This window comes from Ambystoma mexicanum, chromosome 6q (assembly GCF_040938575.1).
Source record: "Ambystoma mexicanum isolate Mex_15411 chromosome 6q, UKY_AmexF1_1, whole genome shotgun sequence".
Taxonomy (NCBI): domain Eukaryota; kingdom Metazoa; phylum Chordata; class Amphibia; order Caudata; family Ambystomatidae; genus Ambystoma; species Ambystoma mexicanum.
Genome location: NC_090937.1, coordinates 1,323,201,179 through 1,323,224,698, shown reverse-complemented (window position 1 = coordinate 1,323,224,698; position 23,520 = coordinate 1,323,201,179). Strand labels below are relative to the sequence as shown.

The 23,520-nt window shown below is 48.0% G+C and overlaps 1 protein-coding gene and 1 long non-coding RNA gene across 4 annotated transcripts in view; one reads left to right on the top strand and one right to left on the bottom strand.

Annotated features, from left to right (window-relative positions):
• RAB28 (RAB28, member RAS oncogene family) overlaps nt 1-5,527 on the bottom strand; it is a 1,474,591-nt gene extending 1,469,064 nt beyond the window's left edge. The window contains exon 1 of one of the 2 annotated variants that reach the window (XM_069631946.1): nt 5,248-5,527. In XM_069631946.1, coding sequence (XP_069488047.1) covers nt 5,248-5,322 — 75 coding nt within the window. In that variant the 5' untranslated portion in view covers nt 5,323-5,527. The remainder of the gene's footprint in view (nt 1-5,247) is intronic. The other variant, XM_069631947.1, reaches the window with a different exon arrangement.
• Nucleotides 4,858-23,520, top strand: part of LOC138516651 (uncharacterized) — a 56,870-nt gene continuing 38,207 nt past the window's right edge. Inside the window, exon 1 of one of the 2 annotated variants that reach the window (XR_011282294.1) lies at nt 4,858-5,062. This is a non-coding gene — a long non-coding RNA (uncharacterized lncRNA). Of the gene's footprint in view, nt 5,063-5,880; nt 6,271-23,520 lie in introns of those variants that run through there. The other variant, XR_011282293.1, reaches the window with a different exon arrangement.

The following is a 23,520-nucleotide window of genomic DNA, read 5'->3' as shown; positions in this document are numbered from 1 at the left end:
GAAGGATGTGACTTAGCATTGGGGGGCCGCATGAGCAGGCGCCCTTCGATGACATCAAGGGCGCCCTTACTGCGGAGGATACCATGGCATTCTTCGCCCCGCCTTACAGACTGAGATAATCGTAGATGCCAGCCCCTATGAACTTGGAGCGGTACTTACACAGGTGGGGAGTGATCAAGAAGTCCGCCCGATAGCCTACACCAGCAAGGCGCTCTCCGACACCGAACAGCAGTACTCGCTAATTGAGCGGGAGGTGGTAGCTGTGCTGTGGGGCTGTAGAAACTTCCGCCTGTACATCCTGGCCAGTCACAGTGATCACGGACCACAAGCCCCCAGTTCCCATAACGGCTGGCTCATCATTTAAACCACCGGTGAGGATACAGCGATGGATGCTGGCACTCCTAGAGTATGGTGTGTCGCTGATCTACCGCCCGGGGAGCAACAATGCCGCTGACTACCTCAAGACACCCGAGAGGGGGTGCTCAACAATCCACATGCGCAGAAGAGACGGATGAGCATGTATGGCTGGTGATCGAAGCAGCTACCCCAAATTCTATGCAGGTGAAGGAACTAGAACAGGATTCCAAAGTTGACAAGTGTTTTGGGATCCTTAAAGTGGCCATGGAACAGGGAGCCTGGAAAACGGTGTTGGAGTCCCTGGGCAGGAAGACAAATGAGGCTAAGGTGGCCCTAGAACAGCTCTGGCGGGTGCGTGAAGAACTGGCTTTCTCGGACTCTGGGCTTTTGCTTAGAGGTGACAGGATTATGGTTCCTCAGGCCAAGATTCAGTAGATCATCGCTCTGGCTCACCAGGGACACCAAGGGGCCCCCAAAACAAAGGCTCGCCTCCGGCAGAAGGTGTGGTTCCCTGAACTAGAGAGGAGAGTGGAAGAGTTTGTGGCCTCCTGTGTGTGGTGCCAGGCAGCCTCGCCGGCCCAGTGTGAGCCATCCATCGAGACGATGCCCAGAGGGACAAGGCCGTGGGAAGTGGTCCATGCAGACTTTGGGTCCATGGCCAGAGGCACCCACTTCCTAGTGGTAGTGGATGAGTGGTCCCGATACCCAGAGGTAGAATATGTGGAGTCGGTGGCGTTTGAAAGAGTGGTGGTTGCACTGGAAAAGATCTTTGCCACCCATGGTCTGCCTCGAGTCCTGTGCTCCGACAACTAGGGCCCCGTCGCAGGGCGAAAGTTCGCCAACCTCATGAAGGACTATGGTATCCACCACAGGAAGGTCACTCCACTGTGGCCTCGTGCAAATGGTGAAGCGGAGCCGATGATGTGCACGCAGAATAAGGTATTCAGGATTGCACAAGGAAAGGGCAAGTGCCTCCAAAGGGCACTTATGTGTTCCTGCGAGGGTACAGAGCCACTCCACATTCATCCACACGAGTGGCACCAGCGGAGGCCCTCTTCCAGCGATGTTTGAGGGATACAATACCGGAGTTGGGGTAACGAGAGCCAGCCGTCATCAACAATGACCAGGTGGAGGAGGAGAGAAGGGCACGGATAGAAATGGAAAACAACAGACGAGGTCTAAGACCACCAAGGCTTGCCCCGGTCGATGAATTGCTAGTGAGGAATCGTCACCCACAAGGCAAGTTGTCTCTCACCTAAGAGCCGGCTCCACTGGACGTGGTAGCGGTCAAGGGATCCATGGTGACCGCGTCTGATGGAACAGCATCGGTCACCAGAAATGCCAGTTTCTTTAAGAGACTGGGTGAGCCGAGGGCAGAGACTATGGGGGACATGGACCTGGAGGATGCACCAGACAAAGGAGGGGGACACCCCACCCAGGTGGAGTCCGCAACCCGTGATGGGTGTTAAGAAGGATTTCTGAACTCTGTCCAGGAGGGGCAGAGGTTCAGAAGGCCAATCTAGTTTCTTGGAACAGGGTAACCTCTGGACAAGCCATACCAATCAGGGTAGCTATGGCAGGTGGTCAAGACCAAATCTAAGGAGGGGTGAGGGTGACTGAAGGACCTCAATGAGCACACAGAGCAAGGACACTTACAAATTACTCCAGACCGGTGTTACATTAAAAATATAGACACATTTATTACAAGGCCTTTGTAACACAGACTATAGCAAAGAATCACAGTAACACTAAGTAAACCAAGACATCACACTCATTACAATATATATACATACAAGACCAGGGTGGGTCTAAAGGGATGACTAATGGAAATATGTTAACAACCTAGAGGGGAAGGAAACAGGCAGTGCAGTAAATCTTTAGTCCCAATTCAACATCAGTTATTCACCTAAGAGGCAGTCCAAGCCCTAAGAAGAGTGGAGCCTTGTGCTCAGTAGTACATGTGTGCCAATGCATGTGGTTGTTTCAATGGACAAAGCAGGGTCTCTTTAGGGGTCTCTAACAGCTCGGAAAGGTGGATAAGGCGATGAAGAATAAGTTCCCACTATTCAAGAAGGGCCTCCACTTGAAGGCAGAGGCAGTTCGAGAGTTTGGGATGGAGTCGCTATTTTGCAATAGCAGTGGACAGGAGAGGGAGCCCCCAGGGGCTACTCGTGCGTAAAGTTGGGCTCTGGCAGTAGGGGCCACCGGTTGGGGTAAAGATTGCTCACCGGTCCCTGAGGCAAGGAGAACCAAACTTCAGCAGGTTATTCTACTTCGGTTGCAGGTTTGACGGCGGCAAAAAGGATGTCTCTGCACCTTTTTGTTCCCGAGTTCCAGCGAGGATTCCCAAACGGGACAGTGGCGATTTCTCTGCTCCGGGTGGATGAATCGCCCCAGTTTCACTGCAGCAGGCTTCAGGGGCAAGAGGGTCACAAATGCAGCAGACTTGCAAAGGACGTTGCCGCAGCAGGGCAACATGGTAACCACGTTTACTCCGGTCCGAGCGCACTCATCTCACTTCAGACCTGGGAATGCCAAGTGTACGAAATTCAGTGTGAGGGTGCCATGGACATAGAGCTAGTAGTATACCAAGTTTCGAGGGCCTCCTCGAAACGACGGTGGAGACAGAGCAAAGGTCCTGCATAAGCGGGTCAGCCCACTGGTTGACCCAGGGACAGTTCTGAGAAAGCTTACTTGCAGGTTTTGGTGAAGATGCCGAGAATAGTTGGTCCCACTATTCCAATGGGTCGAAGCGTCTTCACAGACCTAGGACGACCAGATGAAGAGGGGTCCCAAGGGACGACAGCGGGTGCCAAACCTTCCAGCGGGTCACCAGCGGTTCCTCGACTCAGCTTCGTAGTTGCAAGATACTTGGATCCTATCCTTTGTTCAGTGAGAACTCAGGAGATCGACCTGGTGGTGGCGTTTCCAGCCTTCTCTTATCCAAAGTTGCCTTCGTGCCAAAACGTAGAGGACCCAATGGGATAGCTGCTCACAAACACACACTCCATACGTGGACCAATCACAGACCACGGTGGTCTCAGGCATTCAGGACACTCCAGACTCTCTGGCACCCAGGATGTGTATTGTGACCAGACATGCCAGTCCACATCCTGGAGGCACACACACACACAAGGCATGCAGAAGCCTGCGAAAACATTGGGATTCACGGGAAAAGGCATGACCAAATAAGGACTGGCCCGGGTCGACTCAACCTGGGGAAGGTGAAGGGGCAAGATGGCTAAAGGACAGGACAAAGAACCTAGTGACATGGCCATTTTGGAGCCAGGCCACCTATTTGTGCCAAACGCGGTTTACATGGCAGGAAATGCAAAATGATAGCTACCACCAGTCCTGTCCATTACACATCAACCCAGTTCATAAAAGGTCCATCAAGAGCGTCTAGTGCCTTTGGAAATGACTATAGACCCAAGTGTACTGTATAGTAAGATACATTGCACACTTGTTACATGTTGCACAAAAGTTGCAACATAAGGAAAAGGACTAGGGGAAACAAGTCTCCCAGTACTGACTTTCTTAAGGGCATGTCAGTTTCCCCCAAAAAAGTGAGCGAAAGCCCAGAGGAGTGCAGCTGAAGGCTGTGCTTCTCTGGCAAAGTCATTCAGGTAAATCTAAACAGTAGCAAAAAGTTTGGGGTTTGACACACGGAGGGAAAATTACATACACATGAAATCTTTCCTAACAATGGGCAAGGCGAAGGAACACCAGCCAGAGAGACAGGCAGGAGGCACCCCCTGAGGACAGGGCAAGTAAATCTGCCCGTCTTATGGACTATGTCACGGACTAAGGATGCATTGCTGTGTGATGAAGACTCTTAACCGTTTATGTGGGGTGCCATCTGGGGATCCAGGGTGGGTACCAATAAACGGGGGCATTTGGGTTGTTGCCATTGTGTGATGTTATGTTAAGTGTTTAGATCCTCCTTTTCAGTTAGTTATGAAAAAGGAGGAGTGTGGCGCTAGCCCTTTAAGGGTGCACACGCGACAGAGTGACATTCACTCTGTCGCATGCGGCTATAAATAAACGGGGCATTCCCGGCAGCCACAGGGGAGTCCGCACTATGAACACCTTGGCTTGTGTTGTGGGAGTGGGCTCACATGCGGCAGTCATCAGAGACCGTCAACAATCACTATCTGCGTATGAATTAATGGCTTTAGGCTCAGGCTTGTTTGCAGGCAATGGTGGGTGTTCATTAGAAGCACGAACCATGTGGTTAAGGGGGAGGTACATGCTGAGAGGGACAATGACACACTAATGGTCGTCATTTAAATCCATTTTCTTTCCTTGTGTTTTCTTCAATTTCACTGGAAGTGTTGTAAAACACATTGTGGAGGGTGAAGTGGAGGGAATGAAGGACCCAAGAATGCGGTTTGAATGGAGAGGTGAGGGAGAGTTGGGGGGCAGTGGGCAGAAATGGGGGCGGGGCAGAGGGGAACATAGTTCCACTACTTTTTTGTTTTACACCTCGACCACTGCATATAGAGTACACTCAGGGGTACTACAAAACGTGCAAAATGGAATGGGGGAGCCGGGCGTGAGTGCTCGTTCTCGAAAGGCAACGAATGACGTTGTGTCCACGAAGGGGAATGGATACACACGAATGACCAATTCCAGATCTGTCCATCCGGGCTGCACAATTTTAATAGGGGCAACGGAGGAGGCTTCGCTTTTCTAGCCCTCACTGGTAACTATGACATTTGTTAATTTTCTGCTGTTTTACCAGAACGCCCTGTAATTAAATAATTGCCTTGCATTCAGACACAAGTGCAGGGGGGGGGGGGGGGGGGTCAGAGAGTGAAGGCAGCGCCAGGTTTTTATTCGTTCTGCCCTGGGGCTATTTGCTTACTTGCCAGGACATGGGGGACTCACCTTCCCCGAAGCCCCATCTCCCAACAGGACAATCTTGAGCTGTCGGTCCTGGCTCTCCTCCTCCGAGTCAGACATGGCTGTAGTCTTCCCTCAATCTCCGAATCGCAGTGATGGTGGCAGGCCGGTGCCACACGGAAAGGTACTAAAAGGCTAGCGCTAAGCAACCGGACGCCATCTTCAGCCTCTGTCACTCAGAGCGGGTGCTACCAACTAAAGATGGAAGGAGGGGGGGTTGCCGGGTTTGTATCTTTCCTTACAGTGCGCAGTGCATATCACATAAACGGTGTCAGCGTAAGCACGTCAGACATATTTCTTGTTTTTGACTCCGCAGTATAAAGTCCTTTCAGGGCAAGGGAAAGGATGTGGTAAATTCACAAATGTAGTCTGATCGCCCCGTACTCTGCCGAAGTCCAGTCTAATCGTGACGCCCTTACTAGGTAAGAGCGAGGTGAGAGGTCGCACTTGTGTTTACCAAAAAGTGAGACGAATGGTGGTACGGGCAAAGTAAGAGTGAGAGATGAACAGTGTAGTGGGGTCAGGTTATGACAAAGCAGTCGCATACTACAGAGGCAATATGTATTCTTGAACTTGAAGCGTTTCCTTTACCGGTTTGAGTTTCGTATGTCAAGTTCCAGAATGCAAATAAACAATAATTGTCAATGCCAATACTTGGGGCATTGTACATTTTAATTTCGTCATTTATATAGCGCCTTTCACCATAGGTGTGGTCCCCATGCTCTGTGTAGACCATACTTGAGGGTAAGCTCTGTTTGTTTAAACCCCCCCATAGATCAAACATTGTTCACTGCATTTTCAACGCTAGACTTCAGCTTAGGTCTCTCAACAACGTCAGAACATTAAACAAGAACAACATCAGAAGATACGTGCATGCTGGGAAGTATGAAGTAGGTTTTTGTTGCAGGCTAATGCGCCTCTAAGCGGAGCCCAGGACACAAGGTGGGAAGAACGAGGAAAGGACGGAGTCGGACTACCGCCGTTAGAAGTTGAGAGAGGGAGAATGAGGTAATAAAGTGAAGGAGCCGCCTCATTACTTGGGTGTTGCGTCCTTTCTTTTCCAAGGGTACAGCTATGGCCGGCCTTAGCAGCGGCAGTGCGCAGGCTCTTTTAAAAATCTGGTGTCCCCCGTCTCACCGCGTGCCGCAGGACAATGGGGGGGGGGTGGATTTATTTTCTTCTTGCTCCAGCGCCTGGCAGGGAGTTAATCACTGGAATAGGGCGCTCATGCTAATGCATGAGCGCCCTATTCCAATGAAAACCGCCTTGCTTCCTCGTCGGAGCGGGAAACCATAGCTCTCAACTCACCCGCTTTTGGCGAGTGTGACCCACCTTGCAAGCAGCGGACTCGCCCATCAAGCCCTGTATACGCCCAGTCTCTTCTAAGCACTCTCACTCGCATAAACAGAATCGGGTGTTTTCACCCGCCTTGGCGACACACCACATTGGCTGCTATGGGGGAGGTAATTATCTCAATAGGGTCCTATTGTTATAGTATGCGCCCCGCTGCGGCAGGCGCATTTAATAACAAAAAGGCATCTGCCGTGCATTCTCTCACTAAGCCAGTTCGGGAGAGCCCTGGAAAGACTCCCCCGAGCTGGTGTGGCAGGGGGCTAATGTTGCCCTGGGGGGCATGGCGCCCCGGGGGTTTGCCAGGCCCACCCTGCCTTAAGGCTGGCCCTGGATACAACAACTGACGACAAGGTTTTCTCCTACCACGCACCTGGTTTTCCAGCTGGCGATCCCGCCAGCTCATCCACACGCAGTGATCCCACTGTGTCCTGTCCCTCGTGACAGTCCGCTGTTCCAGCAGCGGAGGCAATCCGACCGGCAGTGTTTCCACAGCAGTCCACCGTTCACTCCTCTCCACAGCGGTGATCCTGCCAGAAACAACCTCCTTGGCAGACCGCCATCCTGCTACAGCAACCCCGCCTGGCGCAATGGGGGACAGCTCATCCAGAACATTTCCTGCCAACCCTCAACATAGCGTTTTGAGTACTCCAGCTGACAAGGTAAGACCTGCGTACTGCAGGCCCTTCAATCCATGGCACGCCATCCTCACACAGACAGGCACACCAAAAGTCATACAAGTGACCAGCCCAGCTCGAACTGCCAGAGCAACAAAGGACAAAGGGAGAACCATAGACTGCTACACCACAAGGGAAATCTATAGAGGCCCAGTGGAACACCAGGGGAGCTCCAGGTCTTGGGACAGTAAATAAGACCCCACCAGAGGTATGCCAGTCGACCAGAAGAGAGCGAGAAAGAGCTCACAGCCCCCGAGCCTACACATCATGAGTGACCCAAGCTCGCCAACATGTCAAAGGGCACATCCCCCAGAAATGCCTTCGACTTCGAGGTAGCACTACTAAGGAAGCCACTCCCATTCACGCTAGTCATGCAGAGCGACAAAGGGCCCAGATGGATTGAGTGCATTGAGGACATGATTGTACAGTTGAACAGGGCAACCAAATTCTCGAAACTCGAACTAGTACAAGGGTACCACCAGCTGGAACTACATTCAGTGTCAAGGGTCATTACCACGTTCTCGAAACACAAATGCCTTTTTTCGATACCGGCGCCTGAACTTCGGCATCTTGTCAGCAGCGGCAATATTTCAAGAGGCCATCAGACGAGTCATCTGCCCAGTCAAATCCACGCTGAACTACAGCAACGACATCCTGGTGTTTGGGGCTACACAGGAAGAACATGACACCACGTTGCTGCAAACGTGTAACGCGTTGCAAAATGCAGGCATCACACAACATGGAGAAATGCAGATTCAATAAAAGGAAACTCACATTTTTCAGACAGGTCTTCTGACTCTGGGATGACACCGCACCCGGACAAAGTCAGTACCATCACAAACCTCCAGGCACCACAGCATGTGGCTGATGTACGATCCTTCCTCAGCATGGCAGGCTACTTTGCCAGATGCATTCCACACTACGCGACCCGCACAGAACTCCTGCGACAAATCCTACAGAAAGACACAATGGACTGATGCATGCCAGACAGCACTCAAAAACGTCAAGCAGGACCTAGCTGAAGCCAAACGCCTCGCCTACTTTGACCCCACCTGGCACACACAGATCATCATGGACGCCAGTTCTGTCGGGTTCGGGGCCCTCCTTGCCCAAACAAGTGGGTCGGACAAACACCCCAGACACATCGTGGCGTATGCGAGCAGGGCACTCTCGCCCATGGAAAAAGCATACTTGCAGCCCAAAAAAGAAAGCCTGGCAGCAGTCTGGGCGTTTGAACATTTAAATGATTTCATTATAGGGAAGAGATTCACTCTGATCACTGACCACTTGGCCCTCCTCTCCCTTTTACAAGAACCCCTGAATGTAAACGCCACAGAGGATTGAAAGGTGGGGCATATGCCTCCAAGAATATGATTACACTATCATCCACAGAGCCAGGGGAGACCAAGACATCTCAATCCACTCTACGGGAAGCTAAATGACAAGGAAGGGCGACATAGAATATCTCAACTACATCATAGCGAATGCACTATCACCTCCACTCTCACTAGAAAATGTTGACTTCCTCACCGGCGACCAATGCATCAATAGCTTTGTCCATAGCATTAACCACCTACAACAAATGGATAGACTATCAACGACAACTTGCAAGCCACCTAGAGGCGAACAAACAAGACATCGAAAGGTTGGCCAAAATACACAAGGAGCTAACAGTCAAGGACCAGTCGATAGTACTGCAGGGATGCAAGCTGGTCATCCCCTCCGTACCCAGAGCGGAAGTCATAAAAGCGGCCCACGAAGGACACAGAGGGCTGGCAACACAAAAAAGCAACTGAGGTGCCACGTCTGATTTCCCCTTCATGGACACTTGAGTGGAAGAATGGATAAAGAACTGCCTGCCCTGCCAATGCGGTTGAAGAAGGGATGCTCCACAACCTACACAAGTCCCAGACAGGCCCTGGACCATGTGACGGTTGATTTCTATGGTCCAATGGACACAGGTGAATATCTTTTAGTATTCATTAACGAATATTCACGATTCCCCATTATCAAGAGCATGGTCACGACGGCATACCCACATATCGCCGCCATTTTCGACAAGGTACTGAGCGAATGGGGCATACCCCGCACAATCAAATCGGACAGTGGACCACCATTCAACGGCCATTACTTTGCTGCATTTGCGAAACACACGGGGTACAACCACCAAATAATCACACCCAGATGACCCCAGGCCAATGGCATGGCCGAACGATTTATAGCGCACATTAAAAAGACCATTCAAAGAGCTCACGTTGAAGCACTAAACCCCCACCAGGCATTGTGCAGGATGCTCAGAGACTACTGGATTACTGGAACAACCCTCATGAAGCAACCAGCAACACGCCGGCCGAAATCATGATATGATATCATGTACAGACCAGACTGTTGAGATCCCAGATGACCATAAGGAACAAAATGAGGACATAGCAACCAGGGACGCAGAGAGGAAAGAAAGGGCCAAACAAGAGACAGACAACCAATTGAAGGCAGTGCCCAAACACTTTGCAGTTGGTGAGGAGGTCCTAGTAAAACAGCCAATCAACAGGAAAACGGACACCGACTCCCCAAGACCCCTCACAGTGGTGGCCCTCAAAGGGACCATGGTGACGGCGCTTAAAGCAATCTATTACAAAAATAGGAGTCATGGGTATTCGACTAATGTCCCTTACCCAATCAATTGTAACACAAAAAGAGACAACATTAATTATTAGAAAGTTGTTCCTCAAACTTAGTTTCCTTAACTCTAGATACACGTCCCTATATAGATTCTACTAGTCCCTTACACATTCCTTTCTGTCCCTATATAGTGCTGTATGTAACGCCTATCAAGGGTACTCTCTCTGCTTTCCCTGAACTAAAAGGTTGCACATTAATTGGTAGTCGATTACATCTAACTTTATTTGTGGTGCTACCAATCGGTGTGTCTTAATTGGATAAAAACATTTGTTGTTTCCATTTATTATTACTAAATCACAAAATCTAATAACATTCACTTAATTTATAAATGAATTTGCTATTGCTTGTCTTTTACCGAGATAACACACAGTGTTTCTTTAGTTACCACGGCTGGGACCAGCCCGCCCGTGCCTAGTTCTCTGTCTGTCAACCGGTTTCAGCGGTTCTCGTGACCTTCCTGTCTTCTTCAGGACAAATGATATGCAACCTCTATTAGTACAAATCAGTTGTCTGTTCCTCATTTCTTCAGGGAGAGCATCTCAGCGTGTCTATGCCAGGCGTGATATTCTTCCACTTATCTGTAATAAATGGGAGATATAATTTATTATACGATAAATAAATACTTGGACTATCATACAAGTCCAAGCATTTATTAATGCTTGGACTTGTATGGGCGGACTGTTTCAATAAATCCTAATCGTGAGGATTCATATAAAGGTTCTTGCCTTACGGTCACTAGTGGGTGCAATCACTAGATATCTGTATTTGTTCCCTTTCCACTTTGGTTCTCAAATATGTAAACATATCTGGTCCACCTTATATCTTAAGTGGATTAGATTTGGACTTCAAATGATGATTCTGTAAAAAATAGAGAAATTCTTGTGACTCTCTATTTTTGTATTGGACAAATGATAGGTGTGTCATCCTATCAGGTTCTTAACTCACAGCTCTGATCATGTTGGTAAATCGATGGTACCGCCATGTGTCAGATCCCATGCAAATTCAGTTTGCCTTTGATCATTTGTCACGTTATCTAAAACAGATATTGATGCAATTTTAAAACCGCTGACTGAGGCCATTATTATAACGCAACACGTCTACAGCATAACATTTGTCGGGGGCCATATAATTACTGTGACATCCCTTGTTTTTCATTTCCATATCGATCATTTTTATTAGTATATAGTGCTGTTAGGGGCCGCGACTCATAACGAGTCAGCTGTGACCTCCTTCCCTCTCGTATTGCCACACATTCTTATGTCGGCGAGCGTACAACTAAAAGCTCCTAAACATTAGCTTTTCATTGAGTGTGGTGTTTGCTTACTTCATTCAGTGGTGAGTCTCCCTTTCTTCATTGTTTTCGTATGTCGCACGCCATCTTGGATGCCGAATATGTGTGTGTGTGCCACAATTACGTTGATCTTACATTTAGAATTATGGGTAATATAGTGCGATTGTTAGTACAGTCCTTATTCGTTTCACTCTAACTTCTAATTTCGCGCACTTGCTCAAGTGATTATGCTACTTGTGTGCGTTTGTGGCTGCGCTTCTAGATTTTTTATGAGTTTTATCATCTTTGCTCAGCGCTATGTATTTCGTAAGATGGATTGTCTATGACCTTGATATTCTTGTAAAATTCAACATTGTGCCCTCTGTATCTTCACGTGGGAGTTTTTTTGATACTCCCAGAGTTACCAGGATTTTTGATGACTTCAGGGTACAGCCTTTTACTAAGGATTTGATCGTATGTTGTTAAGTCATTTTCTTTTTTATGCGCATTTATGGCCTCATATTCAGACTTGTTACAGGTATCATTTGGCATTTCATCTACTGAGTTGCCTATGAGCTGTATGTCCCATATCTGCATGTTTGGGCAATCTTTTCAGATTCAACATTATATCCTCTCTGTGGCTATATTGAAGATTTTGTACTACTTTCAAAGTCAGGCTCTGGCGTGGCTGACTTCTTTCCTCTCTGACCGACCGTCCCAGGTCCAACTAGGGTCCTTCCTCTCCAACATCTTTTTCTCTACCTGTGATGTCCCCAGGGGTCTAACCTCTCTCCCTGGCTGTTCAACCAATACCTGGCACTCCTTGCCCACCACATCGCCACTCTCTGTCCCAACTTTCAGTGCTATACGGATGATAACCCAGCTCATTTTCAGGCTACCCTCGGCCTCCTCCTCTACTTCCCTCATCTCTGACTGTCTGTCTGACATTCAGGAATGTTGTGCCGCCAACGACCTCTGCCTTAATGCCAGTAAGACTGAGATTCTACTCATCGGCACACCCACTCCCTCCTTCCCTGCAGCTCTCTGGCCGGCCTCTCTTGGCCCTGCTCCCACTCCCACCTGCAAGGCTAAAAACCTCGGGGTCATCTTCGACTCTGCACTCTCCTTCTCCCCTCACATCTCTGACGTCTCTAAGAAGTCACACTACCAGCTGCACCTCCTTAGAGGTATTCTTCCTTTCCTCTCCTTCCCCCAGAAGCTCACCGTCTCCAGAGCCCTGGTCCGCTCCAAGCTGGACTACTGTAACAGCCTCTATCTAAATCTGCCTGCCTCCACTCTCCGCCCTCTGCAATTTATCCAGAACAGGACTGCGAGACTTGTCCTTGGCCTCAAGCCCAGGGAGGGGATCTCTCCAGGACTGAAATCTCTGCACTGGCTCCCAGTGGCTGCGAGGATTAAGTTCAAAACCCTCTGCATTGTACACAAAGCCTTCTAGGGTCTGGGGCCGCACTACCTTCATCTCTCTCTTCCTAAATGTCTTCCCTCTCGAGCTCTTTGCTCATCTGCCTCCAACTCCCTTAGGGTCAGTCGCTTCTCCAAGCAACAAGTTGGTGGCAGATCACTCTCTTCGGCAGGGGCCTCTCTCTGGAACAGCCTTCCTGCCTCCCTGAAACTCGAGGAGAACCATCTCCGGTTCCAGAAACACCTCAAAACCTTCCTCTTTACTTCTGCTTTCTCTCCTCCCCACCCTTGCTGAATTCCTGACTGAAATTGCACTGGTTACCTGGCCACCCCTCCGATCTCTGGCCCAGGTCCTGTCAATTACCCACCTGCACTGCCTCCCTGGCAACCCCTGCACTTGGGGACTGTTTTTCTGTATCCCTTCAGTCGCACTTACGTCTGCATTTCCTTGCACTGGCCACTAGCTGGCTGTTTTATGTGTCCTATTATTCCACTTCCCATGTACTGCACTTTCCCTTCTCCCCTCCCCCTGCGCACTTTTCCTTTCCCCCCCTTCTCTTGCCCTTTCCCCCCCCCTTCCCATGCACTTGCGCGATCTGAATTACATCGGGCCTAGTAGGATCGTTGTCTGTCCTCCCTTGGTTCTACGTGATTTCATCACCGCACTTTTCATCACAGGGTTTTTTGCCACGATTTTGTTTTAGAAAAAAACATCATTTTTTTTTTTTGGGGGGGCTAACCCCCCAAGCACCCCTTTCTTTTTTTTACATCCCGAACACCCAAACCCATTTTTTTAAAAATGTACCGCCCCAAAAAATTCGATGTTTTTTTTTCCGAAAAAAAAATCGCGGCAAAAAACCCTGCAGTGAAAAGTGCGGCGATGAAATGACGGTATACCCCTCCCTTTGTTCCCCCCCTTGCCTCGTCGCACCTTGAAACACTTGCGTATAGGCCCGTTATAAATGCCATATCATATCATATCATAAAGTGTTTTTTTAGTCACAGGAACCCCTCTTTTTATTAGGAATTCAATTCTGATGTATTTTCTTTCTGGGGTCTTTCATAGAGTTGCTAGAGTGAGCCAGCATATTTCTTCGTTTAGTCCAATCTGGTGACTGTTTAGTCTAAATATCCACATCTGTTCTCGTTTTAGGAGTAAACTTGCAATGTTTCCTCCTCTCTCGGGGATTACTACTTTCTCCAAGATTGTCCAGTTAAGATTGTCTTCAGAGTGTTTCTCTTGGATGAAATGCTTAACTAAAGGTGCTGTAATCCGTTTTCTACGGGTAGTGGATCTATGTTCGCAGATCTGGATCTTTATGGCTCTTGTCATACCAACATAAACCTTATTGCATGGGCATTTTATCATATACACTAAATTAGTAGTATACAGTTCGTAAATTCTCTTTTTTTCCCATGGCAACTTCCATCCAATATCAATCTTGGTGCTGCATTTCGTCAGGTGGCATTCCGAACACCCTCCACAAGGGGAGTATGCAGTGGCTTTTGTTTGGTCCCATAGTGTCAATTGGTTGTTAGTTTTTCTGTTGTCTTCTCTGTAGATGTGTACTAATACATCTCTAATGTTCTTGTTTCGTTTTATTGCAAATCTGGGAGGTTTTCACTTGGCTTCACCTACAGTGAGCATATACCAATGCTTTTTTATTTCCTTTTTTATCCAATTAATGATAGGTGAATGGCTGAATACAGCCGTTATTTCATCGTCTCCCATATCTTTTCTTGCATGTTGTGTCAACGTAATCTCCTTTGGTATGTTTTGATGTTTTGGGCCCATTTCTTTGCATGTTTCACAGTTCTTGCAGGGTAATTCTTCTCACGCAAATTTTTTGTCAGCCTCCTTGCTTGTTTAAAGCAAGACAAAAATACCAAGGAATGCCTCACAGTTTAAACATTTCATCAAAAGGGAAGAAGGGGTCACACTCATACCATATCAAGAGCCAGAGGGGGCAGAACCGCATGACGACCCATGGCTGCCCCAGATAGGGTGATGGAAAAGGAAAATGAACAAACAAGAGAGCCAGCCATCGGGGAAACTGAGGGAGGACTGCTCCACACCCACAGAGTCATCAGACAGCCCACACGACTAGTAGAAGAATGCTGAGCCAGACCTTTGAACACATGCCTGGGAGCGGTGTTGCAGGCTACTGTGCCTTTAAGCAGAGCCCAGGACACAAGGTGGGACGAGGAAGGGGCGGAGCCATGCTACAGCAGTTATAAATTGAGAGAGAGAGAGAGAGAGAGAGAGAGAGAGAGAGAAAAGAAGGTAATAAAGTGAAGGTGCTTCCTCATTACTTGGGTGTCGTGTCCTTTCTTTTCTAAGGGGTACAACAGTTTTTTTGACCGGGGAACTCCGGTTCTCCCAATGTGTGGTCAAAGAAGGTAGCAAGACTAAGGTACCTAGCCATCTTCACTGGCTTCCATGCCCCACTCCACAATACCACTAGTCTAGTATTTGCATCTGGTTAATTTGTAAAATGGAGGGGTGTAAAGGTATCCCTGAACTGAAGTGAGCAAGCACACCTGAACTAATCCCCCAAGCTTTGTTTGGTGCTCCCCATTATTTGTTTTTTAAAAATAATTAGTTGAAATCGGGCATTTCCCAGCAAAAATGTCATAAAAATTGGGCAAACATGTACTATTTACACCCTGCTCTGCAGACGTACGCGTAAACACATTCACGCAAAAAACATTTTTAAAACAATCTTTTTCTTTATGATCCTTAAATCTAGAAATGGTTAATTTTATTTGACATCTTCCATTGGAAAACCTGAGCCCTCCTTAAACTGTCCATCACAATTTAGTAAGTTGAAGACTGACACCGCCAGAAGAGCCTTTGTGATAAACCCATCTGCTTGTAGTTTGAGAAAGGTCTGCAGGGTTCTAATGAAGGAGAGAGGGGAGCTATTTCAAACAAACTTTATTTCGAAATTTTCAATTCACAAAAGTACACAACACACACACAAAATAAAATGTTGTAAAACATCTATCAAAATGCGATTAAATTGTTTTTGATTTTTCTATGGTATAAGACAACTTTCTTCTAGTTAACTTATAGAACAAAAGAATAAAACACGAATTAACTATTCCACTATAGTGCATTACAGGCACACAAAGGAGGTTTGGTCTGAATCTTGCTACTAGACCAATTAGCCAGTATTGAAGCTAATGGTAGACAATTTACTCTAAAATTAAATATTATACCCCTCTTGCCTGTGTTAACGAACCAGCCTGTATAATTATCCTGACTATACTGTGGTGTGTGCCCCAGAAAATATTGAACCGTAGGTTTTTCAAACTCACAGCTTCGCCGGGTTAGTTCTTTTTCCTGTAAAAAGGGCACTTTAAGTTTTGCAATATCCCTTTCTTTGAAGGGACTAATTAGTGAATTGCTGAATCCCAACCAGGACAAAGATTGCTTTATAAGTTGCAGCAATGGGCTGTGGCCACCCACCTCTGATGACAAATCCTTTATGGGCCATTGTGTGAAATGATACTCACTTGCCTTGAAAAACCACCGCCTTGCCCACAGCGTCAATGGCTTCAGGTTAAGGTGCCAGAGATGTAGCCCCAAACAGCTTCCAAGTGCAACAAATATGTAGGGGCACTGTTTGCTGTTTGATAATCGAGCAAACAACACAGTAAATGGTTCTCTTTTTGCTGGACTGGGGTTATACAAGAGTGGCCCACACCTCAGTCCGATAGCTAGCAGTTGTTACATTTTAGCCTTGTACAGGGGCAATTAGTCTCCAAAGAGCACCCATGTGCTTGAGCAGATATTGTAGCACATCTAGCCACCTGCAAACTCCAGTCTCCCAATTCTTAATGATAATCCTCAGATTCTCGCGCATTCCAGATTTCAGATTGCTGTAAGAAATCATAGGTAATTTGCCCTTGTGACGACCACCACACATCACCTTTGATTTAGCAGTATTAAGGCTTAGGTGGCTGGCTACCATAAAATCAACAAAACCAGAAACCAACAATTGCAGTGCTTTAGATGTTCAGGCGAGTAATGCAACATCGTCCACGTAACCTAAGGTAGAGATGAATCTGCCTGCACATCTTGCTGTGTCTGATGCTATGGCAGGTAGATCACTAAATAAGGAGTTTATAGGCAAGTTAAACAGCAGAGGTGCCACGACACGGCCCTGCCTGACACCTCATGTATATTTAAAAGCTGGTGACTATTCACCGCTACGAGATAAACAGACCATTGCAATCAGATTTTCATGACGGGACACCAAGATGGTGAGGAGGGTTTGGGAAAGACCTGTACTCCACAAAAATTCCCATAGCTTCCCCCGATTGACATTATCAAACTGAGTTCCATAAAACCCGAATATAGCGATGTACCATATCCCAACACATATTTGTCTAAAATCAGACATAGATTCAATACCTGTTCTATGGTTCTAACTCCCCCGCGGAAGCCGTACTGCTCCTTGGACCATATTCCAGTGGACTTAACCCACTCGTTTATTTTGTTATAAATTAGTCTCCTGTACCATTTTGTTGAAGAATAAATCGGAGAAACAGGGCGATAACAATATGGGTTTGCCATTTGGCTAATTAGCCCTGTGTGAGGGGTCATAAATGAAAGCTGGACACAAAGTTGTTGTGTTTTGGTTATAGACTTTTATTTAACTTATTTGGGTTGGGAAAATTCCTTTCTGACTCTATTCTAAAGAGGAGTTTCCCTACCTAAAAACCAAAACTAAGGATCTGTCTTTGTCAGGATGTCATAAATCCAAAAGCCGTCCTTGTGTCCAAAACATTCTATTCTGACCCTTGCACTAAAACAAAATAACAAAGTGACAAGGAAAATGTCTATAACCTGGAATTTGCAAGAAAAAGTGTTCTTAAATAAAAGTTGAATGGCTCCAATGTAAATGTTCTCAAAAGTGGAAAAAGACTTTAATTGTAGAGGGTGATTGCCTCCCCTGTATTCTTCACTGGTATCACAAATGTCTCTGCGACTAACAGTTCTTTATGCCTTCCTTAGCCCACAACAGTCCTGTTAGATGTACACATCTAACCTTGTAGGTGGTTCTTTAACAAAAAGTTCCTTCCCTTAAACACACATTGTTTCCTTGTTTAACAAACACTGCTTCTGATTGATACTGCTTGTAGTTTTGCAATTTGCCTGGTATACTCCCCTGGCAGGACTCTTTATGCACTTGCAACTGCAGGCTTTTTTGAAATCTGTAATTAAATAGAATGATGATAGACCAACCTCAAGCAAATGTGTGGGGCTAATCCACACACATTTTCCTATGCTCACACCAAGACAAAAGCATAGACACGTCTACTCCTGGATGGACAATGCCTACAGGCACCGTCCTCACCTGTCATATTTAGTTGGAATGTGTCAGCCCAGGAGTGTACAATGTCATCCCCAGGAATGGGGAGGACCAACCTTCCCCATACCATGGACCGCCTGATTAATTGACAAAGGCTCCCTGGATCCTCCCTGCTCTTTTGGTAGGCCCTGCAGCTGGTGGCAGTGATCATCATACCAACATGGGGTATTTCAAACAGGCCCACACAGGGCCTGGCTGCACAGGTGGCAATCCAACAACCTTTCATATCCAACTGCGTCAACCTGAGGTCAGCCTCCGCCTCTCAGAATCGATGGCAGTGAGCTATGTCTCAGTCTGTTGTTTACAGTAGGCCACCCGGCTAGGGGGACCCCATTCATAAGGTGTGAGAATGTGGTTTGCAGGAGCCGGAAAGTCTGGTCTTGCTGCATCTACAAGGGAGACCTGCCGCTTTAGCAGGGGCCACACAGGGTGGACCATTAACCAGAGAGACTCTTTGAATGCAACAGACAGGAAGATCGTTGGGACTTAGTAGCACAATGGAGTGAGACCAGAGCTCTTTCTGTTGAGAGAAGGGCTCACCCATTTGAGTTCTGGGGCACACATTGTTCCTGTTTTTACCTTTCCTGTTACAAAGAACTCTGGTTATGACCAAACGCACGCAGGAGATTTTTGGTAGGGCCCCCAGAGTTGGTTCACTAAGGTGAATACACCAATCACTGTGGCCTACTTGGCTTTGAAAGAGGGCCGAGCCCCTCTTTTGGCAGATCATCTGAAGACTTCACAAGAAGTAAGAAAGAATAACTCAAACTTGGGCCCTTGTTGAAGGTACAGTCTGCTTTACATCTTCAACGAGTGAAGGAAGGCCAGGATATCCAAAGAGGGAAGCAGGAGCCCTCCCCTAAACATTTCCCAGGTAACAGAGAGAGAAACAGAGCTCAGAGGACCCTCCAGCTACTGCAGAACCAGTACCCATCCTGCACACAGCGTGCCCTGCTATGCTCTGCAGCAAGCTTCCTGGATAAGGAGTACCAGAAGGTCTCTGAATCTAAAACCAAGGGCAAGGCAGCTACCTGCAACACACTCCACAGTCGTGGGCGGTCCGCCTTAAAGGATGACTAGAGCCCCTTGAAGAAGCAGGCAGAAGTGCCTCGACGAGCATCTACTGCTGTCTGCCTTAAAGGACATTTTCAAGCCGGTCGAGTCCCTCGATCCGCAACCGACTTCAATGCTGACCGTTGTCACGCTGCAGTCGCTTTCAGACATCCGAGACGTCTCGACCAGTGCTTCAGAACCATCGATCAGCACTGAGATGATTCCTGACCCTGATCTGCCCCTGCAGCCGTTCATCTAGCTTCAACTCTGTCGCAGAAGCCTGCAAAGTGCCCAGAAGCCAACTCGACCCTGTTGAGCACCAAGAACACCTACAGCAAAAGGTACATTGTGGTTTTGTCCTCCTGGTCCTTCCCAGAAGGCCCCTAAAATCAAGACCCTTTTCCACCATTGTGCTTAAGCCACAAAAGTTTAACAAACGTTTGTGGTTATTAACCATACGACTACCCTCCTGTCAGTATCCAGAGTGCATCCCTTTTCCTTCTTTGAAACTGTCTGCTAAAGGTCACCTAATGGCCCAAACTAAAAATGGAACAGGACTGCCATTTAAAAAATGGAATTGGGCATTTTGACATTCATGCGTGAGTGTGGGATGTGAGCCAATGCACCGAGTGTGGAGTCTGTGAACATCTGAAGTCTGAGTGCAAGTTTGGACCCCTGCGCTTTTTTGTGTGTCTGTGTGTAAAATCCTGCCCCTGTGATATACCCTAGGCCGACGGGAGAGTGCGATTGGAAGGTCTTGTGGTCCAGGTAGCAGTGCTCAGCTCTGGGTCCGAGGTCAGGGTGCGCAGACGCAACACCAACCTCACCCGGGTCCAGGCGGTACCCTAAATTTGCATCTTGAGTGATGGGGGAACTCATTTATCATATATTATATATAAGGCAGAGACAGATTATGATATTTACCTTGCTTTTCTTCACAAGATGGAACAACAATGTATTTGCCATGAAATATGTATGCGTCTCCTTGTACACCTGCCAGCGAAATGAGGGAGGAGAGGCATGAGAGAGCGGAGGTGGGGGGGGGGGTTGAAACATAACAAAATAAAAGGGTCAGGAAAATGAGAGCACAGTGGGGAATACATGACAGCCATGCAGGATAAAATAAGAAAGACAGATGGAAAGAAGTGGAACGTGGAATAAAAGTAGGACGGTAGTTGGAACTAGAATTAAAGCGTAATGGGGAGAAAGTAGTCTGAGAGGGCTGCAGAGAAGGAGAGATAGGTCTAGAGTGATGGGACAGAGATGTTGAGATGGTCAGAGGCACCAAGGGATAAAGCGCGCACAGATGCAAGGGGAAAGGAGGGGTGAGTGGAAGAGCTGGCTAGGGCGATAGACTGAACTGGAAGTAGAGGCAGAGAGAAATAGCACATTAGGGGACTGGGGAGACGTGAGAGGTAGGTACAGAGGGTAAATACCGTAGGCAGAGACCAGCAGAGGGATGGGGGAGGAGAACAGGCAACCTGAGATGAGGTACAGGAAAGGCGACAGGTAGATGGAGAAATGGTTGACAAATGCTTTGCTGTATAGGAGGGGCACCCCAGCACCTCTAGGTAATTACAGTGCCTCTGCACCATCTGATAGTACAAGTGAGATCACACCTGGGGAGCGCCTCTAGGTAATGCCTGTGCCCCATCACCATTGGACCCCGCCAGTAACCCCACTCCGCTGAGAGCCTCTCCTATGTAATACCCATCGGCTCCAACCCCACCGAGGAGTCCGCTAGGTTATACCAGTATCCTCTCACCATCCAACCACACCAGCAAGACCTAACTCCAGAAAATGAAAAAGGATCTCACAAAACGATGATACTCTCATTTCAACCAAGACACGACACAAACTAAGGTACCTTATTCACATACATTAAACCAGCTGAGTAATGGCACTATATTTGTGAGGCGGGCTAATCAATTCTTCTGTAAAAAAGCAACTAGGTGGAGCTCTGTACCTCAACACAAAAGAGGTAAATACTCAATCTGTATTTCCACCAAACTCAATCACTATTGTCCGTTCCTTTTGAGCCTTTCGTGCTTATCGAAAGCTATGTAAATTAATTGAACTATAACACTTGTGGTTTTCTGAAATAAACTCTTCTGTTCAGAACCATAGCCTGATGATTTGTAGGATCTCGCATCCTGATTATTTTTGATTATTATATATGTGCCCCCCTGGGTATATCAGGACTCCGCCAGGCGCCCTTATTTTTACTTGAGTATGGCAGGGTTGACTGTGTCAAAGGCAGAAGAGAGATCAAGTAGGATGAGGACAGAAGGGAGATTAGAATCAAGGTTAGAGAGCAGGTCTTCACGGATGTTCAGTACAGCAGTTTCCATGCTTCTGGCTGCTCTGAAGCCAGACTGATGGTCATGGAGACAACCAACATATTCATTGTGAAGATTAAGCTGGGAGATGGTCAGCTTTTACAAGAGTTTGCCCAGGGAAGGAGTGATAGAGCTCGGACGATAGTTAGCCCGAAGGGAGGATTAACTGAGGATTTCTTGAGAAGAGAGTGCTTCAGGGGATAGTGGAAGGTCTCGAAGGCGAAAGAGTGGTTGCAAAAGTCAGCCAGAGCTGGAGCAAGGGTTTCAATGTGGTCCTTGATGCTTTTGGAAGAAAAGGCAAAAACCTTTTTTGATGAGGTTTTCATAGATTATACTTCTCTAGAGACCTCGTCAGGGGAGAAGAGAGGGAAGGCAGAGAAGGGAGGGGGGATGGCCACAAGGGGTGGAGGAAGAGGAGAGACTAGAAGAAAAATCCGGAGAATCTGAGAGGGTGGACATGATGTCCTGCGTTTTAGAGATGAAGTGAGAAGCCAGGGCCGCACAGAGGGCCTGGGAAGGGACAGGAGAGGTAGACACTGCGGCAGGATAGGCCATCTCCTTGGAGGTTTTAAGAGTTAGGCCGAATTGTTAGCTGGCGCAGAAACGCAGGTTTGAATGTGTGCTCTCTTCTTAGTGAGGACAGAGAGTCAGTATTGCCTTTGGAGCAGGCGGCAGGCCAGTTTGTCAGAGGATGAACAAGATGTCAACCATTTCCTCTCAGCCACCCTACACTTGCGATTAAGGGTGTTGCAGTCTGAGTCGTACCCGGAGTTCCACTTGATTTTAGGCTTCATGCGGATCCTCATAACAGGGGCAAGTACATTGAAAGTATCAGAGATAGCAGAGTGGAGCATGGAAAGGGCTGTGTCAGGATGTGAGTCGGCCAGAAGTGCAGGAGGGGGAGAGAACGATGCAGCGAAGCCTCAACTGACACATGCTTCATAGGCTGAATGCCTGAGGAGGTGGGTGGCAGTGTGGGGGCAGGTTTGGCCTGAGGGGTAGCGATAGAGAGATGTGAGGAGAGAAGAGGAGAAAGTGGTCACTCCAGGAGAGAAGATTGGTGAGAGGGTTAGAGAGAGGAAGGTCTGAGGAGATCAGAACAGAGTCGGGCCAGAGGGGAGAATGGAGAGAGAGAGAGAGAGAGAATCGCAGAGGTCACAAAAGAGTTCTGTGGTGGGACAGCGAGCATCCAGGTGGATGTTGAAGTCTCCAAGGAGGATGAGTTAAGTGGTGGAGGCCAGGAGGGATGAAGAGAGGTCCTCCCACTCGGAGAGGAAGGGGGAGATCTGACCAGGTGGCTGGTAGATATTGGCCACAGTGAGACAGTGTCCAGGGGAGAGAGAAAGCCTACAGACCAGGCATTCAAAAGAGGAGTAGGTCTGCATAGGAATGATAGAGGCATGAATCCACTCTGGGAAGATCCAGGCTACACCCCCACTGGAATGGTTGGGGCTGGGCGCAGAGTGGATCTTGTAGCCATCAGGAAGGAGAGTGTCAAACCTTGTGACAGAGCCATGTCTCAATGAGACCGAGGATATCAAGGTCTAGTTCTTCCAGGAGACAGCAGATGTCAGAGGATTGTTAGACGGCTGAGCGAGAGTTAAGAGTGACGAGGTGGAGAAGGTTGCCATCCAAGAAAGACTTCCGGGGAGGGGTACTAATCAGAGGTACTCCCTGCAGAGGTGTAGAAAGAGCCTGAAGGAGGGTAGAGGAGGTAGGCGTAGAGGGCAAGGTAGCCGAGGGGGAGGAAGAGGGTTCCAGAATAGTGGGAGAGGGTGGAAGCAAGGGAGCCGAATAAAGGAAAGAAGGGATAGTGGAGATAGCAGGAGAGGAAAAGAAATACGGGGTAAGCGCCTATCAACGAGGAGGAGGAGGACGGTGCCATTGAGGTATGCATTGATGATGACCTTAGAGGAGTGGAAGAAAGCAAGGAGGGCCTCCCACCGGGTGCCACCATTAATGGGAGAGGAGGAGTAGGGAGAGGGCACAGAGACCATATGTATAGTCCATAGGTCTGGCGAAGGAACGTTAGGAGGATGTCGGTGAGGGTCTGTCTGGAAGAAGTGCTGGTGTAGGTATCAGCGATA